Source organism: Heterocephalus glaber, unplaced genomic scaffold (genome assembly GCF_053883595.1).
Source record: "Heterocephalus glaber isolate CG9 unplaced genomic scaffold, H.glaber_assembly_v1.0 deba00000809, whole genome shotgun sequence".
NCBI classification, from domain to species: domain Eukaryota; kingdom Metazoa; phylum Chordata; class Mammalia; order Rodentia; family Bathyergidae; genus Heterocephalus; species Heterocephalus glaber.
In genome coordinates, this window is record NW_028258163.1 from 256,046 (window position 1) to 272,918 (window position 16,873).

A 16,873-nucleotide genomic window follows, 5' to 3' on the forward strand; every position below is an offset into this window, starting at 1 on the left:
TTGGGCCAGGGATTTAGCTCAGTGGTTCTACCGCCTGCCTCACAAGCACAAGGACCCAAGTTCGATCCTTGGTACAAAAAAAAATCAATAGCATTCCTGTACATGAATAACAAACTCACTAAGAGAGAAATTAGGGAAACGGCACCTTTCACAGTAGCATCAGGAAAAATGAAATACTTTGTAATCAGTCTAACAAAGGAAACAAAAGTCCTTTACATTGAAAACAACAGTACTCTGAAAAAGATCAGAGGATATCAGAAAATGGGAAGATAGCACCTGTTCTTGCACAGGCAGAACCAACATAGTGAAAATTGCCATACTGCCAAACCTGTTATACAGATGTAATCCTAATCAAAATACCAGTAGCATAACTCATGGCACTAGAAAAAATAACCCAGCATTCATATGGGACCAAGAGAGACCCAGAATAGGAAAAGCAATTCTGGGCAATAAGGACAAGGCAGGGGGCATCACAATCCCTGATTTGAAGTTAGCCTGATTTAAGATAGCCTCTTTAATAAATGGTGCTGGGAAAACTGGCTTTCCACATGTGAAAGATTGAACCTATACCCATATCTTTACCATGAACTAATCTAAAATTGAAATGGATCAAAGATCTAAATATAAAAACAGCTGGGTATGTGGCTCACACCTGTAATCCCAGCACTGAGGAGGCTGAGGCAGGAGGGTCACCATGAGTTCAAGGTCAGCCTGGGGTATATAATGATTTTGAGGCCACCCTGATATACATAGTGAGATCCTGTCTCAAACAACCTCCCCCCCAAACTTTATTTATAATATATAAATAAAATAATATAATAAAACTCTCAAAGACATAAGTGTAGGCAAAGACTTTATGAATGAAATCCATTGCACAGGAAATACTACAAAGAATCAACAACTGGGATCACATCAAATTACAATGGACCCTCAAGTTACAACCAGCCTGACATACGAACAACTTGGGTTATGCCCGGAATTTTAGTTTTAACTTACAAACAGAGTCTTGAGTTAAGACCTGAATGCTGGCTGCTTGTTCTTCCAGGTAGTCTCAGATACAGATTTAACCCTTAAAGAGTTCTGGAAGGAACCTTACAACACCCTGTCCTGTGTGGGGTTGAGAAATCCTGGGCCAACGTCTCTCTAAGGAACACTGAGATTTGTCTGTATAGAGGAGAGAGAATTTGAAGGCTATTTAGAGGAGCCTGAGCCTTCAGTTGACCAACTTGAGTTAAGACCAGCCCTCTTGAACAAATTGAGTTTGTAAGTCAAGGGTCCACTGTAAAATGCTTCTGCATAGCAAAAGAAACCACTAACAGAGTGAAGAGAGAACTCACAGAATGGGAAAAATTATTTTACCAGCTACTTCTCAGACAAAGGACTAATATCTGGAATGCATAATGAACTCAAAATTCAGACCCCAAAGTTAAAGACCCAATCCAGCCTGGGCATGGTGGTGCACACCTATAAACTCAGCACTCAAGAGGCTGAGGCAGGAGGATTGCTGCAAGCTCAAGGCCAGTCTGAACTACACCGTGAGACCCTGTCTCCAAAAAAAATCCCAATCAAACCAGGCATAGTGACACACATCTATAATCCTAACCCTCAGGAGACTGAGGCAAGATTATTGTGGCAAGTTCAAGTCCAGCCTGGGCTACATAGTGACACCTTATCTCAAAAACAAAAACAAAGACCTAACCCAAAATGAATATGAAATGAATGGACACTTCTCAGAGGAAGAAGTACAAACAGCAAATAAATATATGAAAAAAATGCTCAGCCTCATTGGTCATTCAAGAAATACAAATTAGAACAACACTGAGATTCCATCTCACTGCAGAAAGAATGGCTATTGGCAAGCACAGAGGAGGTGAGCTGCTCCCAGCACACCAGAGGAGGCTTCTGGGCCACGTATCACCACCCTCAAGCACAGAGGAGGTGAGCCATGCAGGCGCCAGCAGCACCCCCCCACACCACCTGTTGAAATGAGAAGACGCATAAACAAGTCTCAAAACCAGACTTCCAGATCACCTACAGCAACCCCAAGGGGAAATGAGATGGCACAATCTGATACTCAACCACCTGGACTCCCTGAACTGGCAACAAAAGAGGATCTGGAAAAAATGAAATCAGAAATCATTTCTCACATAACAGCAGAAATTGTGCTCACAGTGGAAGACATGGTTAATAAATCTAGAGAGGAGCTCAAGAACATGATGGAATCCCAACATAGGAAACAAATGGAATCCATAAAACACATGCAAACAAATTTCCAGGAGATTAAAAACTCCATTGTAAGTCTACACAGCAGAATGAGCCAATGTGAGGACAGAATTTCAGATATAGAAGATAAGATTGTAATTAGTGATCAGGAAAAGAAAAATTACTTTAAAATTGTAAGGGTCCATGAGAAATCAGTCCAGCAGCTGCTAGTTGATGTGAAGAAGAATAACAACACTGATTGGAGTCAATGAAGAAACAGGAGAGAGTGCAGATAACATAAGAAAACTCTTCACAGAAGTGATGGCAGAAAACTTCCCAATTAGGGCAAAAGAACTGGACATACAGATAAGTGAGGCATATAGGACTCCAAATAGCCTTGATCAAAAAAAAACCTACACATAGGCATACAATTGTTAAGATTCCAGAAACCCAACAGAACAAAGTTCTACTTAGAGAAAAGAAACAAATCGCATACTAAGGAAAGCCCATCAGAATCACAACAGACTTCTCAATGCCAACCCTCAAGGCAAGAAGAGCTTGGAGTGTTGTATTTCAGGCCCTAAAAGAAAACAGCTTCCAACCCAGATTGATGTACCCTGCAAAATTATCTTTCAAAATTGATTGAGAAATAAGATACTTTCATAACAAAGAGCACCTTAGGAACTTCATGAATACCAAACCAGCACTCCAGAACATTTTAGACCATATCCTAGGAAAAGACAACAAGGATCACAACCCCAGGAAACCCAGCAGAATGAATACATTTGGCATGACAAGAAATTAAACGCAAAGGGGGAGAATCCAAGAAAAAGAAAAAGTCATGACAATGATAAATCACTATGTATCAGTTATAACCATCAATGTTAATCATCTCAATTCACCAATCAAAAGAAATAGACTGGCAGAATGGGTCAAGAAGCAAGATCCAACAATACGCTGCATACAAGAAACACATTTAATTCAAAAAGGAACTCATAGTCTGAAAGTTAAAGGGTGGAAATCAATACTCCATGTGACAGGAACCAAAAAAAAAAAAGCAGGAATAGCTAGCCTCTTTGCAGATCAAGTGGATTTCAAACGAAAATCTGAAACACTCTGGTCCCAAGAATTTCAGATAAGGGATACTCAACTTGTAGGTACAAATCTATTGTGAACATGTGTCTTCATTCCTCTCAAGTAAAAACTTAAGAACAGGACTGTTGGTTCTTAACAGTAATACAAGAAATTTCTATATTGTTTTCCAAAATGGTTTTATCATTTTACATTCACATTAGCAGTATTAGAAAGTTCTAACTGGTTCACACCTAAGCTGACATTTGTTCTTTTAAAACTTTTAACTTGATCTTCCTAATGAGTGTATAATTCAGTCTTGTTATTGTACTGATTAGTATTTTTCTGATTCTAGTGTTGCACACCTTTCCTTGTGCTGTACTGGCTATTTATCATGTTCTTGTGTCTACTTTTTAATTGGATTGTCTATTAATGACCTGTAAGAGTTCTTTATGTATTCTGGTCATAGGTTATATGCATTTTAAATATGGTCTGTTTAAGGACTACTTTTCATTTTCTTAATGATGTCATTTAAAGTTTTAAATTTTGATGTAATCTCATTTATCATTTTTTTTTCTTTTATACATCATGGTTTTTATATCCTAGGAAATTCTTTCCTACCCTAAATTCATAAACATTTTCCTTTATAGTTTCTTCTTAAAGTTTTATAGTTTTAGTCTTTCGTATTTAGGTTCATAGATCCTTTCAAGTTATTTTTATGTATGAAAATACAGATACCAGGTGTTCTAGTGCCATTTGCTGAAAACACTATCTTTCCCTCTGCTCTTGAATTGAGTTTATGTTCTATAAAATGTTAATGTTAAATAATCTTTCAAAACTTAGTGGACCATATATGTGTGGTTCTATTTCTAGATTCTCTGTTTTATTCCATTGATCTATATGTCTTTTCCTTACAGCAACACTGCCTTGATTACTATAGCTTTAGAGGAAGTCTTAAAATTTGCTACTAAATGTCTTCCAACACTGTTTTTTTTTTTACTTTTTACTTTTCTAGGTCCCTTGTACTCCTACGTGACTTTTAAATTTCAATATCCAATTCTTCGTTTATAGCAAGTATACTGAGACCTGGATTTTTATATATACCTTGTGTTCTCTAATCCTTCTAAATTCAAATACAAGTTCTAGGGGCTCCTAGAGATTTCTTAGTATTTTCTCTGTAGATGATCATTTCATCTGCATATAAAGATTTTGCTTCTACCTTGTCAATCCTATGCTAATTGTGTCATTTTATTGCCAGACTGTTTTGGTTTGGGCCTAGGTTTCAAAGTTTAATGGACAGATGAAGAGTAGGCATATCTGCCCTTGTTCCCCACTTTAGCGAGAAAGCATTGTATCTTCGCCATTCTTATAAGGCATTTTTGCTGAAAGTATGGAGTACATGTCTTTGATCTGTTAAGAAGGTTCTGTTCTACTTCTAGTCTCCTGATAGCTTTTACCATGAACAGCTGTAGAATTTAGTCCAATACTTTTTCTCCAGCTACTGACAGGATCATATGGCTTTTTCCTTTCCTCTGTTAAAGTGATGATTTTTGGGGGTGGATCTTCCAATGCTGAACCAACACTGCCATCCCTATAACAAAACCACTTCCTACATCCTGCCAGATCTGACTTCTAATAGTTTGTTTTGTTAAACAAATTTTTATCTATGTTCATACTTTTTTCTTCTATTATCTTTATCCAGTTTTAGGATTAGCACAGTGTTGATTTCCTAAAATGAGAGAAGTGTTCCTTCTTTTTTCTGCTTTAAATGTTTGATATAATTTATCAGTTAAAATGTATATGAGCCTGTTGTTGTCATATAGGTAGGTTTTCAAGCTAGGAATATACTTTCTTTAATAGGTGCTATTCAAATTTTATATTTCCTCCAGAGTTAGTTTCATTAATTTGTCTTCCAAGGTACTTCTTAGAAGTTGTCAAATTTATTTCAAAAAAGATTTTCGTAATATGCTTTCTATATCCTTTTAAATTCTGTAAAATCTATGGTAATGTCTTCTAGATCTTGATATTGTAATTTTAAAATGTATAATTGATATTGTGTAATAGGAAGAAAAGGTGTAAAGGAGCAAGGGAAGTGGGAGGGGTAGGGGAAAGGAAAAAAGGGAAAGGAAAACTATGAGAATAGGAAAAAAATGAAAACAAAGACTTTGCAAATAGGGAAGAGAGGGCAGGGGAAGGGGAAAAAAATAAGAACCAAGATACTCATGTAAAGGTACAAGATCCCAATGATGAATGTAACTGTATTGTATACCTAAAATGTACGAATAAACTTAATGGGAAAAAAAAAAAGAAAGAATGGCTGTCATCAAGAAATCAGCCAAAACAAATGCTGACAAGGCCGTTAAAAAAAAAAAGAACCGACTGTTGCTGGGATTGTAAACTGGTACAACTATGGAAATCAGTATGGAAATTCCTCAAGAAGCTAAAACTAGAGGTTCCATTTGACCCAGCTATCCCCCTTCTAGGCATCTTCCCAAAAGAGTTAAAAAGCATACTACAGTGATATATGCATACCCATGTTTATAGCAGCACAATTTACAATAGCTAAATCTTGGGCCAGGAATTTACCTCAGTGGTTCCACTGCCTGCCTCGAAAGCTCAAGGTCCTGAGTTCAATCCCCAGTACCAAAAAAAAAGAAGAATATAATAGCTAAATCTTGAAAACAGTCCATATGCCCATCAACAGATGAATTGATAAAAGAAATGTATTTACATTCAATGGAGTACTACTGTGACATAAAGAAGGATAAAGTTGAGTCATTTGTAGGTAAACAAATGCAACTTCAGATTATAATTTTAAGTGAAATAAATAAGACATGCACATTTAAATACCACATTGTTTAGAGGATAGATATTGTGAAATAGGAAGAGTGTGTTCCAATGGGAAGGGGAATGAGGAGAGGGTAGGAGAGGGAAGAAAGAAAAGTTACTTTAAAAACAAAGAATGGAAGAAAAAATGGAAACAAAGCTTCTGTCAATGAGAAGGGGAAGATGAGTTGAAGGGAGGGGAGTAGAATGGAATGGAAAAAAAGAAAAATTAATATATATTATGTACATATACAAATTCTCTATGATCATTGTGAGCACTATGTATGGCTCATGTACTAATAAATGTGTAGTAATAAAAAAAATTTTAACACTCTCAGCAAGAAAAAAAGAAACTCATAAGTAGTTATAGAAAGGTTGCAACATATAAGGTTAATGTACAAAAGTCAATCATTTTCCTATGTACCAGCAATGACCAAGTAGAATTTTATCAAGGGCTACCTGACCACCTAAGTGAAGGTACAATAGAGGATGAAAGAATAAGCCAGACAAAGAGAAAATAATAATACAAGAGACAAATAGGTTTGCATAAACAGGGTGCCAGGACCTGATTTTAGCTCTTCCTGGCTAAGACCACAAGCTCCACAAGCTCTTGCTACGCAAGAATCATAAATCCTCAGCTGGAGTATCATCTTGCTATCAGAGACATCACAATCTCATCAGTCATTGAGATCTCAATGTGACCATTGGCATAGGGAGTTCTGTTTCTGTATGCCAGCCGAAGGCTCATCTAGCAAGTCACACAGGCAGACTCACAATTTAATCAATAGCCAAATTATAAGCCAATTTAATAATATTTTATTATATGTGCTGCTGAAGTGAGCACTAATTTAATAATATTTTAAAGCCTGCTCAGCATGGTTTCAAGCTGGTCTGCAGAATTTCAAATTGAATACATGATATCATTTACATTAGCACCCCATAAGTGAAATACTTGTATATAAATTTTAAAAAATAAATACAGTATCTACAGGAGGAACAAGATATTCAAGATATTCCAGGTAGAAAGACTCAATATTGTGAAGATATCAGTTCTTCCCAACTTAAATTGATAGGGACGGTTAAACTAGATTGTCATTCCGATTGGCTTGAGAGCCACCCAGGAATTAGTAAACCACACTTCTGGTTTCAGGTTAGCCATGGAGTTTTGTCCTTTGGTACTTCCTCACTGGTTTTGTTCCCCTTTCCTACTTTCTAAACTGAACACCTGCTTCCTGCCACCCTGAACTGAACAGCTTCGCTTCACCATGCACTTCTGCCATAATGTACCTGCCTTGGAGCCAGCCAGCCATCAACTGAACCCTCTGAAACCATGTAACAAATTAAACCTCTCCAAGAGTCAAATTAAACTTCTCCACCTTTAAGTTGTGGGTCTTGTATTGTGTCCCAGTAATCAAAAGCTGACCGAATACACTGATCAAAATCCCAGCAAGTTATTTTGTAGCTATTAACAAACTGTTTCTAGATTTTATATAATGTATTATAAGACCCAGAATAGCCAACCCAATATATTGAAGTAGAAAAACAAAGCTCGAGAGCTGGAACTATTTAACTTCAAGACTTAACTGTAAATCTATAATCAAGACAGTGTAGTCTTGGCAAAAAAAAAAAAAAAAACAACCAGTTAGATCAGTGGAATAAATCAGAGATTCCAGAGATAGAACCATGTAAATACAGTCAACTGATCTTTGACAAAGAATCAAGGGCTATAAAAAGGAACAAAGATAATCTTTTCAAGAAATGGTAGTGGAAGAACACATGTGACCCCCCAGTCCTAAGCACAGACCTTACACCATTCAAAAAAATTAACTCACAATAGACAATGCACTTAAATGTAAAATGCAAAAATATAAAACTCAGAGAAAACCTAGATGACTCAGGGTGTGTTGATAACTTCTCAGAACACCAAAGATATGTTTCATGAAAGCAGTAATCAGTAAGCTGGGCTTCATTATGATTTAAAAACCTGTCTATGTGTAGCAGTGTCAAGAGAATAAAAAGACATCTCACAGACAGGGAGATAATATTTGCAAAAGACATACTAATAATGAACTTATCCAAAATATACAAAAACCTTTTAATAATAGAAAAACAAGCAACCCTGAACAACCTCACCCAAGAAGATATACATCATATGGCCCACTGGTTGGCAGAGATGGGTCCTAAGGAAAGAGGTATGAATAAATACACAAAGCACAGAGGATTTTTAGAGTAGTGGGAAAAAATAGATATATGTCATTCATTACACATTTGTCTAAACCTGTAGTACACCAAGAAAGTATGATATAAAGTATTGATATTGGGTGATTATGAGGTGTTAGCACAGGTTCACTGATGGTAACAAATGTACCAATGTGGAGGGAAATGTTGATAATGGGAAGAGTCTGTGGATGTGTAGGATTAGGGAGTAGATGACCAATCTCTGTACCTTCTCCTCAATTTTGCTGTGAACCCAAAATACAAAGTTTTTAAAAATTAAAGAGAAGTAATCATAATATTTGAGAGGAGAAAAATCATTTTTATTTTTTAATTAAGATTTTTTCCTGAAAGCACTCTTAGAGGAAAAAATATTAAATTTATAAAAATGTAGGGCCGGGGATGTAGCTCAGTGGTTCTGCCGACTGCCTCTAAAGCACAAGGTCCCAAGTTTGATCCCCGGTGCCAAAAAAAAAATATTAAAAATTTTAACAAATCAGTCTTATAATTAATTTTTTCCCTTAATCATCTTCTAAAAATAGAGGGTGGGCAACTACAGTCTAGTCATCTTTCTTAACAAACCAAATTTTATTTGAACATAGCCAGTGCTCCTTAGTTTATGTATCACCCATGACTGCTTGCATGCTAGAACAGCAGGGTTGATAATGGCCCACACGCCTAGAATACCCAGTCTGGCCCTATTAACTACACTTGAGAAAAAAGAAATAAAAGTAGGGTCTTGAACCAGGATATACCATCCTAATAGAATAGGATTGTTAGGGCTTGGTGAGTTTGAGGGTTTAATTGGGGCTGATTTCTCTCACTTTTTTTTTGGTACTGTGGATTGAAGTCAGGACCTTTGCGCTTGTGAGGCAGGTGCGACACTTCTGAGCTAAATCCCCGGCCCTTCTCTCACTTTTTAAAGCTATACTTCTAAAGTACTGTATTGTGTTCTACTGATCATTCTGAGGATTACAGTGTGCACCCTTTACTTATGGTCTCTTTAGAAATAATACAATACCGCTTTGTATAAAATGTTACATCATTACAAAGATATAACTCCATTTACCTCGATTCATACTGTGTGCTACTATAATATATTTCACTTTTCTCTTAAAACCCTAGCTTTTGCCGGGGATTTAGCTCAGTGATTCTGCCACCTGCTTCGCAGGTTCAAGGTCCTAAGTTCGATCCCTGGTACCAAAAAAAGAAAAAAAAACCCTAGCTTTTTGGGCAGGGTGGCTGTGTGTTTGTTTTGAGACAGGTTCTCACTCTGTAGTCCAGGCTGGCCTCAAACTCACAGCAATCCTTCCACTTCATCCTCATTAGTGCTGGGATTACAGGTGTGTACCACCACACCCAGCTAAAACCCTGGCACTTTTATGATTGTTTTTGCTTTAAATAGTCCTCAGTAGGAAGCATATCCATATAACCTCATCACTCTGGGAAGCTGAAGCAAGAAGATCACAAATTGAAGCCCAGCCTGGGCAATTTAATGATTTAGTGATACCTTGTCTCAAAAAATAATTTTTTGGGGCCGGGGATTTAGCTCAGTGGTTTCATTGCCTGCTGCGCAAGCGCAAGGACCTGAGTTCGATCCCCAGTATCCCCCCAAAAAATAATAATAATAATTTATTTATTTATATATATATATTAATTGGTACATTTTAGGTATACATTTACATTCGTCTTTGGGTGTTTGTACCTGTACACAATGTATCTTAGTTCTTATTTTCTTCCCCATTACCTGTGCGCCCTTCACCCTCTCCACCCTTCCTTATTTCCGTAGACTTGTTTCCATTTTTTTTTTTCTGTCACATAATTTTTCCTTTCCTTTCTTCCCTTTCCCCTTCCCCTCCCACCACCCCTACACCTTTGGACCTTTTTCTATTTCAAATTATCAGTTATTCATTTTAATCATTTTCATCCTTATTTACACTCTCAGTTTCTCACACTAGAGAAACTATTCAGTATTTACACATGTGTGTCCTATTTATTTCCCTTAAGAGTATGGCCTCAATGTGCATCCATTTAGCTATAAATGTCTCTAGTTTTTCCTTCTTTATGGCTGAGTAGTACTCCATTTTATTAAAAAACCACATCTTCTTTATCCAGTCTCCAGTTGATGGGCACTTGAGGTGTTTCCAAACCTTAGCTATTACAAACTGTGCCGCTGTAAACATAGGTGCACATATATCACTGTGGTATGATTCTTTTTAATTCTTTGAGGAAGATCCCCAGCAGGGGAATAGCTGGGTCAAATGGGACCTCTAGCCCTAGTTCTTTGAGGTATCTGCATAAGGATTTCCACAGTGGTTGCACCAGTCTGCACTCCCACCAACAATGGAGAAGGCTTTCAAAAAATAATTTTAAAAAATGAAGGGGACGTTTGGATGTCTGTTATATTTACTACATATTTACCTTTTCAGTGGTATTTTTTTGGGTTTGGTTTTGGTTTGGTTTTTTGAGAAAGAATCTCACTGCGTAGTTCAGTCTGGCCTTGAATTCTCTATGTAGCCTAGGCTGGCATTGATCTTGCAACAATACTCCTGCCTCAGCCTCCCAAATGCTGAGATTACAGACACGCATCACCACACCTGGCTATATTTACCATTTTTGATCCTCATTATTCCTTTCTGTAGATTTAAATTCCTGTCTTGATTATCATTTCCTTTCAGTCCTAAGAACTTCCTTCAGCATTTTTTAAAATTCCTGGCTTCAGGAAACAAATGTTTTCAACTTTCATTTATTTGAAAATATTTTTATTTCATCCTTTATTTTTTCTCTCTCTTTCTTTGAGATGTGATCTCACTATGTTGGCCAGGTTGATCTTGAACTCTGGTCTCAAGTGATCCTCTCTGCCTTGGTGTCCTGAGTTACTGGAGGATCTTCTTGATTTTATCAGGTTTTTTTATGTTTTGGTGTTATGCTTTGTTTTGTTTTTAGTCATAGGGCTTGACCCTTAGGTCTAGAGTGTGGTTCCTATTCCCAAAGCACAGGCTGATAACATCTTGTCCGAATTCTGGATGCTTATGGAAATTTCTCTGCTGTGGTTGAGGGAGAGATCCAGTGTCTCCAGTGCTGCATGCCATGTTACTTCATCTCAGCTTGTGGCCCTCAGCAAGTCCTGTGAAGTCTCACCCTGTGCATAGCCTGAGTTTAAAGACACAAAGGGAAATCCCTGTGCAGACATCTCCACCCTTTTTTACCCTACTTAGCACCTTCCACTATAGTGTTCTGTTCTACAAATTCTAGATACCTCAGCTGCCTAAATTCTGATGATTTCTGCCTCCTCTTCTCACCCAAATTGAGCCTCCATACATATCCCCTATTTCAAGGGTTGTACACTTGTGCTTCTCATTGTCTCATCCTTGCAAATAATTGCCTCATTTAATTTGCATATTAATAATTTTAGGGTGGAGGAGTAAGTCCAATTATTGCTAGCAATGGAAGTCTGTGGTGTTCTTTTTAAATTAAATAAATGCCTAAGTTTAAAGGCGCCTCAGTTCATTGACCAAGTCTTAGCAGTCATATGAGAACATTGTTTTAACAGTCTCTGTAGTGGGGCATAGTGGTGCATACCTGTAATCCCATCTACTCTGGAAACTTGGGTAGGAAGATTCCAAGTTCAAAGCCAGCCTGGGCAGTTTAGTGAGACCCAAAATTTAAGAAAGAGAGAGAAGGAGAGAGAGACAGAGAGCGAGGGAGGGAGACAGGAAAAGAGAGTGAGTGTTTGGGATGTAGCTCAGTGGTAGCATGTCCTGGGTTCATACCAAAAAAAGTCTTTGTGGACATGTATTTTTTGGAGAATGGAGATGAATATTAATCATTCAGGCTTCAGAATGATTAATATTCATCTCTTTCTTTGAGTTTTTTTGGGAGGGGCATGTTTTGTTTTGTTTGGTTTGTTTTATTTGAGATAGGATCTCACTATGATGCCTCTGTTGCCTGTACTGGTTTTGAAGTTCTGATTCTCCCTGAATTACAGGGACACACAGCTCTGGTCTTCACTTTCTGGGATTTCTTTAATATGGTCACTTGCTGACCAAATTTTTATGATTCTTTCAAAATCTATGTAAATTTTTTTAGGACTCCTAGGGTGAGTTAACTATATAATCAGGGGGGATCAATAATTTGATTAGGGCCAATAAGTTTGTCTGGGGGGGGGGTTCCCCTTAAACTGAATCTTGGATCAGTTATTCTAAGGATAAACACTACTTTGCCAACTCTAGACACTGCAGTATGTATTGAGCTTCCCCCCCTCCCCCACTGGGGATCAAACTTAGGACTTTGTCCTTGCGAGGCAGGTGTGGCACCACTGAGCTAAATCCCCAGCCCTTTGGGCATTTTCTGTTAACTGGGCTTGTATCATCCGTAGGCAAGTATTCTCAATCCCCACATTGCTTGTTCAGGGTAAATGGCATTATCTTTATTTTTCAGGTGAGAGTTGAGGCTTAAAAGAATTAGGAACTCACTAAAGTCATATATATATTGTATCTTTTTAATTAAACTTACTGTTGTCTTCCCAACAAGGATATCAGATTCGTAGTGTAATAACATGATCTTCTGTTAACTGCTGAGTCTCAACTTTTTAGGGCTGTGTTCTGCAAATGGTCCAATTTCTACACTAATAGCTCTTTTTTACAAAGAATGCAAAAACAGGTTCGAGGATTTAGCTCAGTGGTTCCACCGCCTGCCTCACAAGCAAAAGGTCCCAAGTTCGATTCCCGGCACCAAAAAAAAAAAAATGAATCCAAAAACAGTAGTCTGATAAAACTGTGTTTGAGCTGGGGATATAGCTCAGTGGTAGAGAGCTTTCCTAGCATGCAGGAAGCCCTGGGTTTGCTCCCCAACACCACAAAGAAAAGAACTCTGTGTACTTTAGTGATTGATATATTGCATTTTGTCTCTGTAATAAGTGGGTTTTGTTATTTTATCCTTATTTTATCTTTGGTACTTTTCCTTAATGATGACTTAATCAATAATGTATATTTTATCAGTGTAGTTTTTTATTGTTTTTCTTGTTATAGTGCTAGGGATTAAATCCAGGGGCTTGTGCATGCTAGGCAAGCACTGTATCACTGAGCTACATCCCCAGCCCATAGCAGCCTGGGTATTTATCATATTTTCTCTTTTGTTTTTGTTTTTCTGAGACAGGGTCTTGCTATGTAGTTCAGGCCGACCTCAAACTCACAGCAACCCTCTGCCTCAGCCTCCCTAGTGCTGGAATTACAGGTGTGCGCCACCATGCCCGACCTGATCATATTTTCTGATAGCAGCATGCTGTTCTCTGTTGACACACACATACATATACATATATTTTGTTGTTGTTGTTCTTAACAAAAAAGACAAAGGTAAAACTGCTTTAATATCATAAATCATTGCTATGATTTTTTTGTAGTCTTTCCCACATCTAACTTTCCCCCATACTCTTATTATTATCTTTGAACTTACATTTATTACTTGGTTTCTCTTAATTTATTTGAAAAGTATGCATAGCTATTGACTTTCTAAATTTGTCTGAGAATTTACTTTATCATGTAATTACAAGAATGTACATCATAAAATTGTTTATAATGACAAATTAGAAACCACATAAAAGATACAAGGGTATTCATTAAATTTGTTATATCTATAATATGTATTATATGTTCATTAAAATGGTGATACTGAGCTATATTGGCATACAAAGATAGCTGATTTTTTTCTTAATTATTATAGAGGAAAAATTAGATACTTGTATGTCTATAGAAAAAAAGTCAATCCAGGTGTGCCGGCACATGCCAATAATCCTGACTGCTCTGGAGACTAACAAAGGAGAATCACCAGCTTGAGGCCTGTCCGGGCTACATAGCAAGTTCAAGGCTAGGCTGAACTGTATAGCAAGACCCAGTCTCAATCAATCAGTAAGAAAAAACTATTAGGTTTACAAGGGAATTTCTGAACCAATGTGGGTGTTTTATAAAGTCCCTTTGGAATCCAACTGTGTTTTATATAACTAAGTCATAGTTTTTCCTCAAATAGTCACCAGATTCTTGAGTAGGAGGCATTATATAAAGCTAAGGATATGAATGATCACTTGTTTAGTATTGGAGGCACCTGTCTTCTGATTTTATAATGGAGAGGCCAGGTGTGATCAGCAAATTTGTACGTTATGACTGACTTCTCTTCCTGAGTTTTTCTGTCGATGCTTAATATCCTCTGAGTCTGTAAGCAAATAAAAATTGTATTGTTAAACCTGCCAAGTGCCATTCCTCTAAGATTTTAATTGATTGTTATTTTGCTGTTTTGTGTGCCAAAGTGTGTGTTACACATTGCAGTTAACAGTAGGAACAAGGTAATGGGAACAAAGTTAGATACAGAAAACCTCAACTTTCTGTAAATTTTTTTTTTTTTTTTTTTTTTTTTTGTACCAGGGATCGAATTCCGGTCTTTGCGCTTGCACAGCGGGCGGCAAAACCACTAACTTTCTGTAAATTTGAGTAATGTTGTCTCTTAGAATGAATTTCACACTTCTTGGTACTTAGGTTTAGAAACTATGTAATAGTAAATGAAAATACAATAATTGAAATAAACTTTTGTTTTGTTTTGAAATAAAGTTTGAGGATTGTAAAAACAACTCAGGTATACCAATTAGGCTTGATTAGACTGTGATTACACTTCCGAGTTACAGTGGCTTAGAACGGTGAAGGTTTATTTACTGCTCACTTCACAGTCTAATACTGGTTGAATGGCTCTCCTTGCAGCTCTCCTGAGCAGTGACCCCTTCCTTTATGTGGTATCGCCACCATCTCACATTGCATCCGAAGTTGTGGTAGAAGGGAAAGAGAGATTGTAGATGATGTTTTCTTTCTCTGTAGTTTTTTTGTTTGCTTTCTGCCTTTCTGTTGTGTTCATCTGCTCAGGATATAGTAGAGTCAGTGGTAATGAGTAAAAGCTCATCTTTTTCCCTGTTGCCTTCAATTCTTAAGAGAGAATACTGTCTCTACTCTAAGGTATGTATCTCTTTGTTAGTAAGTACTTTCCACAAAACAAATTTGCCATCTTCATAATAAAATCTCAAATTATTGGAGTAGTCATATTGAGGCTTTATTTTAAATGTCAGTTTTTATTTATACCACGTGTATGAAAAGGTCTCACTGTTGGAAATCACTGGATCTGAAAAGATTAATTATATATTTATCAAATCACTGCTGAGTTTCTGTTATGTACTAGGCACTATTCTGGGTTTTAAGGATACAGCAGTCAACAAGGCAGAGTTTGTACTGTCATAGAACTTGTTAAATTCTGGTCAGATTTATTGATCACCAAAATCTGTGTTGGATGGTACCATCTATCAATTAGTAACCACAAGTAAGTTAGTTAATATATCAACTCCGAAGTTTACAAGATTAGAATGAGCATCATACGATCAGTACAGAGTAAATAGATCTATGATATTGGTTTATACAAATCGTATCAGTGGAAATAATGTGGATGTGTTTTTTTCTTATAGCTCTAAGGAAGCCCCCTGTTTTAGTTTCTCAACGTGAAAATCATCAGACAATCTCCCATCTTCCAACTGGACAACCTCTCTCCCCAAATTTGGGTCTAGGTATGAAGTCTTATTCATAGCATTATGCTTGAAAACCAGTTTACTGGTCATGTTTGTGTTTGTTTTTTTGTGTTACTGGGTATTAAATCTGGGACCTTTATGCTGAGCTACATTCCCAGCTCTTTTTTCATTTTGAGAAAGGGTATCACTAAGTTGCCCAGGGTAGGCTTGAACTTGCAGTCTTCAGTCTCACACAGTGCTGAGCTTATGGGTGTGAGCCAGTGTGCCCAGTTTTGCTTATATACTGTCATATAGTGGCTAAAATATGTCATTTATCAGCGTAGTAAAATAGCTTTTTTGTTTGCTTTTTTGTTTTTTTGTGAGAGCATCTCGCTTTGTAGTTCAGGTTGCCTTGAACTGACTGTGTAGCCTAATCTGGCCTCAAACTAGTAGCAATCCTCCTGTCTCAGCTTCCTGAGTTCTGGCATTACAGGAGTGTGCCATCATGCCAGGGTAGTATTTATTCTTTAATGTTATGTATTTCAAATGACTGGTAAAACTGAGGGAGAAGTCATCCAAAACTGCACTTTGTTTAATGCGTTACTATAGTTTTTCTTGAAAGCAAAATAAATATTTATTGTGCCATTCTGAGCTGTGTTCTCTTTTATTTCTGCAAGACTATATAGACTTATTTCCTCCAAAATGTGTTTAGTTGTCTCACAGACACACCTGCTATAATAACCTACATTAAACCTGTACTTATGAGTGTGTTTGATTAATACTGGACACCTGTTTGATTTTACAGAAATGTTCTAATATGAGAGTTGATATGTTTGAAAGGAGCTTCTTGGGGAGATGATGGAAAGAAAAGATGTAGAAATCAGTGGCACAGGAAGTTTCTGATTCCAAAATTAATAATAATAAGGATCTAAATCAAGACGTGGATGAAGTCAAAAAGGGGTGAGGAAAAGAGAGGTTAAGGAGTTGCTGCTATGAAAGAATCCAGAATTAACAGTTCTTGGTCTT

General features: G+C 37.1%; 1 protein-coding gene across 5 annotated transcripts in view; it reads left to right on the forward strand.

Annotated features, from left to right (window-relative positions):
• The window catches only part of Golm2 (golgi membrane protein 2), a 138,489-nt gene that overhangs the window by 84,895 nt on the left and 36,721 nt on the right, over window positions 1–16,873 (forward strand). For all 5 annotated transcript variants that reach the window (XM_004861727.2, XM_021241712.2, XM_021241714.2 and 2 more), the window contains exon 7: window positions 15,809–15,907. In XM_004861727.2, the coding sequence (XP_004861784.1) occupies window positions 15,809–15,907 (99 nt within the window). The remainder of the gene's footprint in view (window positions 1–15,808; window positions 15,908–16,873) is intronic.